The 6,679-nt window shown below is 35.2% G+C and overlaps 1 protein-coding gene across 1 annotated transcript; it reads right to left on the bottom strand.

The window, feature by feature from the left end:
- Nucleotides 1–1,057: 1,057 nt before the first annotated feature.
- Nucleotides 1,058–2,161, bottom strand: LOC124025880 (the record flags this gene model as incomplete). Its single annotated transcript, XM_046339195.1, has 2 exons — nucleotides 1,058–1,852; nucleotides 2,048–2,161. Coding segments are annotated over 2 exons (909 nt in total), but the record flags the coding sequence as incomplete, so codon positions are not given.
- Between the last annotated feature and the right edge of the window lie 4,518 nt (nucleotides 2,162–6,679).

Genomic DNA, 6,679 nt, shown 5'->3' with positions numbered 1-6,679 from the left:
TGGATGACATACCAGTGGAAGTAAACAAAGGAAACTCCAGGGATGGATGACATACCAGTGGAAGTAAACAAAGGAAACTCAGGCTGGATGACATACCAGTGGAAGTAAACAAAGGAAACTCCAGGGTGGATGACATACCAGTGGAAGTATACAAAGGAAACTCCAGGGCTGGATGACATACCAGTGGAAGTAAACAAAGGAAACTCCAGGCTGGATGACATACCAGTGGACGTAAACAAAGGAAACTCCAGGGCTGGATGACATACCAGTGGAAGTAAACAAAGGAAACTCCAGGGCTGGATGACATACCGGTGGAAGTATACAAAGGAAACTCCAGGGCTGGATGACATACCAGTGGAATTAAACAAAGGAAACTCCAGGGCTGGATTACATACCAGTGGAAGTAAACAAAGGAAACTCCAGGGTGGATGACATACCAGTGGAAGTAAACAAAAACACTTTTTGGATATACTCAGAGAACCATTATTAGCATGTTTTAACCAATGGTAGACTAGCCGATACTCAACAAGAAGGTCTGATTTCATTATTACTGAAACAGGACCACAGGTTGTAAATGTAAAGATCCATTTCCGTAAAAATAAAATGGAGGTCTCTTACACTACAGTGTTGTGATACAAACATTCTAGCAAATTACAGAATTCAGAAGATAGTATATTATGCAAGCCTAGTCAGGTTTTTATAAGACTCGTACTGTAAGCACTAGAACAAACCTTGGATATTATTCAGCCTCGTCAGGTTTTTATAAGACTCGTACTGTAAGCACTAGAACAAACCCTGGATATTATTCAGCCTAGTCAGGTTTTTATAAGACTCGTACTGTAAGCACTAGAACAAACCCTGGATATTATTCAGCCCCGTCAGGTTTTTATAAGACTCATTTACATACATTACATTTACATTTAAGTCATTTAGCAGACGCTCTTATCCAGAGCGACTTACAAATTGGTGCATTCACCTTATGACATCCAGTGGGACAGTCACTTAACAATAGTGCATCTAAAACTTAGGGGGGGTGGGGTGAGAGGGATTACTTAACCTATCCTAGGTATTCCTTAAAGAGGTGGGGTTTCAGGTGTCTCCGGAAGGTGGTGATTGACTCCGCTGTCCTGGCGTCGTGAGGGAGTTTGTTCCACCATTGGGGGGCCAGGGCAGCGAACAGTTTTGACTGGGCTGAGCGGGAGCTGTACTTCCTCAGTGGTAGGGAGGCGAGCAGGCCAGAGGTGGATGAACGCAGTGCCCTTGTTTGGGTGTAGGGCCTGATCAGAGCCTGGAGGTACTGAGGTGCCGTTCCCCTCACAGCTCCGTAGGCAAGCACCATGGTCTTGTAGCGGATGCGAGCTTCAACTGGAAGCCAGTGGAGAGAACGGAGGAGCGGGGTGACGTGAGAGAACTTGGGAAGGTTGAACACCAGACGGGCTGCGGCGTTCTGGATGAGTTGAAGGGGTTTAATGGCACAGGCAGGGAGCCCAGCCAACAGCGAGTTGCAGTAATCCAGACGGGAGATGACAAGTGCCTGGATTAGGACCTGCGCCGCTTCCTGTGTGAGGCAGGGTCGTACTCTGCGGATGTTGTAGAGCATGAACCTACAGGAACGGGCCACCGCCTTGATGTTAGTTGAGAACGACAGGGTGTTGTCCAGGATCACGCCAAGGTTCTTGGCGCTCTGGGAGGAGGACACAATGGAGTTGTCAACCGTGATGGCGAGATCATGGAACGGGCAGTCCTTCCCCGGGAGGAAGAGCAGCTCCGTCTTGCCGAGGTTCAGCTTGAGGTGGTGATCCGTCATCCACACTGATATGTCTGCCAGACATGCAGAGATGCGATTCGCCACCTGGTCATCAGAAGGGGGAAAGGAGAAGATTAATTGTGTGTCGTCTGCATAGCAATGATAAGAGAGACCATGTGAGGTTATGACAGAGCCAAGTGACTTGGTGTATAGCGAGAATAGGAGAGGGCCAAGAACAGAGCCCTGGGGGACACCAGTGGTGAGAGCGCGTGGTGAGGAGACAGATTCTCGCCACGCCACCTGGTAGGAGCGACCTGTCAGGTAGGACGCAATCCAAGCGTGGGCCGCGCCGGAGATGCCCAACTCGGAGAGGGTGGAGAGGAGGATCTGATGGTTCACAGTATCGAAGGCAGCCGATAGATCTAGAAGGATGAGAGCAGAGGAGAGAGAGTTAGCTTTAGCAGTGCGGAGCGCCTCCGTGATACAGAGGAGAGCAGTCTCAGTTGAATGACTAGTCTTGAAACCTGACTGATTTGGATCAAGAAGGTCATTCAGAGAGAGATAGCGGGAGAGCTGGCCAAGGACAGCACGTTCAAGAGTTTTGGAGAGAAAAGAAAGAAGGGATACTGGTCTGTAATTGTTGACATCGGAGGGATCGAGTGTAGGTTTTTTCAGAAGGGGTGCAACTCTCGCTCTCTTGAAGACGGAAGGGACGTAGCCAACGGTCAGGGATGAGTTGATGAGCGAGGTGAGGTAAGGGAGAAGGTCTCCGGAAATGGTCTGGAGAAGAGAGGAGGGGATAGGGTCTCGTACTGGAAGCACTAGGACAAACCTTGGATATTATTCAGCCTAGTCAGGTTTTTATAAGACTCGTACTGGAAGCACTAGGACAAACCTTGGATATTATTCAGCCTAGTCAGGTTTTTATAAGACTCGTACTGGAAGCACTAGAACAAACCCTGGATATTATTCAGCCTCGTCAGGTTTTTATAAGACTCGTACTGTAAGCACTAGGACAAACCTTGGATATTATTCAGCCTCGTCAGGTTTTTATAAGACTCGTACTGTAAGCACTAGAACAAACCTTGGATATTATTCAGCCTCGTCAGGTTTTTATAAGACTCGTACTGGAAGCACTAGGACAAACCTTGGATATTATTCAGCCTAGTCAGGTTTTTATAAGACTCGTACTGGAAGCACTAGGACAAACCTTGGATATTATTGGAGTCCACCTGTGATATATTCAATTGACTGGACATGATTTGGAAAGGCACATGCCTGTCTATATAAAAACTATGCAACAACTGCTGAGATCAAAGGAATTGTCCGTAAAGCTCTGTGACAGGATTGTTCCGAGGCACAGATCTGGGGAAGGGACCAAAAACAAATGTCTGCAGCATTGAAGGTCCCCAAGAACACAGTGGCCTCCACCATTCTTAAATGGAAAATTTGGAGTTTGGAGCCCTTAAAGCTCTTCCTAGAGCTGCCCACACGGCCAAACTGAGCAATCGGGGGGGGCTTGGTCAGGGAGTAAACCAAGAACCCGAGGGTCACTCTGACAGAGCTCCAGAGTTCTTCTGTGGAGATGGGAGAACCTTCCAGAAGAACAACCATCTCTGCAGCACTTCCCCAATCAGGCCTTTAAGGTAGAGAGGCCAGATGGAAGCCTCTCCTCAGTAAAAGGCACATGACAGGTCGCTTGGAGTTCGCCAAAAAGCACAAAGCCTCTCAGACCACGAGAAACAAGATTCTCTGTTCTGATGAAACCAAGATTGAGCTCTTTGGCCTGAATGTGTGGTGAAGCGGGAGGAGGTGAGGAGGGAGGGGAAGAAAGACATCGTACCTCTGCACATCGACTCGGTACTGGTTTCCCCTATATTATCATTACTCATTGTGTATGCATTCCTCATGCAATTAGTATTATTATTATTATTAGTAGTAGTATTATGATTATCATTATGGTGTTGATTATTATTATTAATATAGTAGTATTATGATTATCATTATGATGTTGATTATTATTATTAATATAGTAGTATTATGATTATCATTATGATGTTGATTATTATTATTAATATAGTAGTATTATGATTATCATTATGATGTTGATTATTATTAGTAGTAGTAGTAGTATTATGATTATCATTATGGTGTTGATTATTATTAGTAGTAGTAGTAGTATTATGATTATCATTATGATGTTGATTATTATTATTAGTAGTAGTAGTAGTATTATGATTATCATTATGATGTTGATTATTATTATTAATATAGTAGTATTATGATTATCATTATGATGTTGATTATTATTATTAGTAGTAGTAGTAGTATTATGATTATCATTATGATGTTGATTATTATTATTAGTAGTAGTAGTAGTATTATGATTATCATTATGGTGTTGATTATTATTATTAGTAGTAGTAGTAGTATTATGATTATCATTATGGTGTTGATTATTATTAGTAGTAGTAGTAGTATTATGATTATCATTATGATGTTGATTATTATTAGTAGTAGTAGTAGTATTATGATTATCATTATGATGTTGATTATTAGTAGTAGTAGTAGTAGTATTATGATTATCATTATGATGTTGATTATTATTAGTAGTAGTAGTAGTATTATGATTATCATTATGATGTTGATTATTATTAGTGTTATGATTATAATAATAATTATTATCATTATGGTGTTGATTATTATTATTAATATAGTAGTATTATGATTATCATTATGATGTTGATTATTATTAGTAGTAGTAGTAGTATTATGATTATCATTATGGTGTTGATTATTATTATTAGTATAGTAGTATTATGATTATCATTATGATGTTGATTATTATTAGTGTTATGATTATAATAATAATTATTATCATTATGGTGTTGATTATTATTATTAATATAGTAGTATTATGATTATCATTATGGTGTTGATTATTATTAGTAGTAGTAGTAGTATTATGATTATCATTATGATGTTGATTATTATTATTAGTAGTAGTAGTAGTATTATGATTATCATTATGATGTTGATTATTATTATTAATATAGTAGTATTATGATTATCATTATGATGTTGATTATTATTATTAGTAGTAGTAGTAGTATTATGATTATCATTATGATGTTGATTATTATTATTAGTAGTAGTAGTAGTATTATGATTATCATTATGGTGTTGATTATTATTATTAGTAGTAGTAGTAGTATTATGATTATCATTATGGTGTTGATTATTATTAGTAGTAGTAGTAGTATTATGATTATCATTATGATGTTGATTATTATTAGTAGTAGTAGTAGTATTATGATTATCATTATGATGTTGATTATTAGTAGTAGTAGTAGTAGTATTATGATTATCATTATGATGTTGATTATTATTAGTAGTAGTAGTAGTATTATGATTATCATTATGATGTTGATTATTATTAGTGTTATGATTATAATAATTATTATTATCATTATGGTGTTGATTATTATTATTAATATAGTAGTATTATGATTATCATTATGATGTTGATTATTATTAGTAGTAGTAGTAGTATTATGATTATCATTATGGTGTTGATTATTATTATTAGTATAGTAGTATTATGATTATCATTATGATGTTGATTATTATTAGTGTTATGATTATAATAATAATTATTATCATTATGGTGTTGATTATTATTATTAATATAGTAGTATTATGATTATCATTATGATGTTGATTATTATTAGTAGTAGTAGTAGTATTATGATTATCATTATGGTGTTGATTATTATTATTAGTAGTAGTAGTATTATGATTATCATTATGGTGTTGATTATTATTATTAGTAGTAGTAGTATTATGATTATCATTATGGTGTTGATTATTATTAGTAGTAGTAGTAGTAGTATTATGATTATCATTATGATGTTGATTATTATTATTAGTAGTAGTAGTATTATGATTATCATTATGATGTTGATTATTATTATTAGTAGTAGTAGTAGTAGTAGTATTATGATTATCATTATGATGTTGATTATTATTATTAGTAGTAGTAGTATTATGATTATCATTATGGTGTTGATTATTATTAGTAGTAGTAGTAGTAGTATTATGATTATCATTATGGTGTTGATTATTATTATTAGTAGTAGTAGTAGTAGTAGTATTATGATTATCATTATGATGTTGATTATTATTATTAGTAGTAGTAGTATTATGATTATCATTATGGTGTTGATTATTATTAGTAGTAGTAGTAGTAGTATTATGATTATCATTATGGTGTTGATTATTATTAGTAGTAGTAGTAGTAGTATTATGATTATCATTATGATGTTGATTATTATTATTAGTAGTAGTAGTATTATGATTATCATTATGATGTTGATTATTATTATTAGTAGTAGTAGTAGTAGTAGTATTATGATTATCATTATGATGTTGATTATTATTATTATTAGTAGTAGTATTATGATTATCATTATGGTGTTGATTATTATTAGTAGTAGTAGTAGTAGTATTATGATTATCATTATGGTGTTGATTATTATTAGTAGTAGTAGTAGTATTATGATTATCATTATGGTGTTGATTATTATTATTAGTAGTAGTAATATTATGATTATCATTATGGTGTTGATTATTATTAGTAGTAGTAGTAGTAGTATTATGATTATCATTATGGTGTTGATTATTATTAGTAGTAGTAGTAGTATTATGATTATCATTATGGTGTTGATTATTATTATTAGTAGTAGTAGTATTATGATTATCATTATGATGTTGATTATTATTATTAGTAGTAGTAGTAGTAGTAGTATTATGATTATCATTATGATGTTGATTATTATTATTAGTAGTAGTAGTATTATGATTATCATTATGGTGTTGATTATTATTAGTAGTAGTAGTAGTAGTATTATGATTATCATTATGATGTTGATT

Source organism: Oncorhynchus gorbuscha, unplaced genomic scaffold (genome assembly GCF_021184085.1).
Source record: "Oncorhynchus gorbuscha isolate QuinsamMale2020 ecotype Even-year unplaced genomic scaffold, OgorEven_v1.0 Un_scaffold_2507, whole genome shotgun sequence".
In the NCBI taxonomy this organism is placed as follows: domain Eukaryota; kingdom Metazoa; phylum Chordata; class Actinopteri; order Salmoniformes; family Salmonidae; genus Oncorhynchus; species Oncorhynchus gorbuscha.
This window is presented reverse-complemented; position numbering and strand designations above follow the sequence as displayed.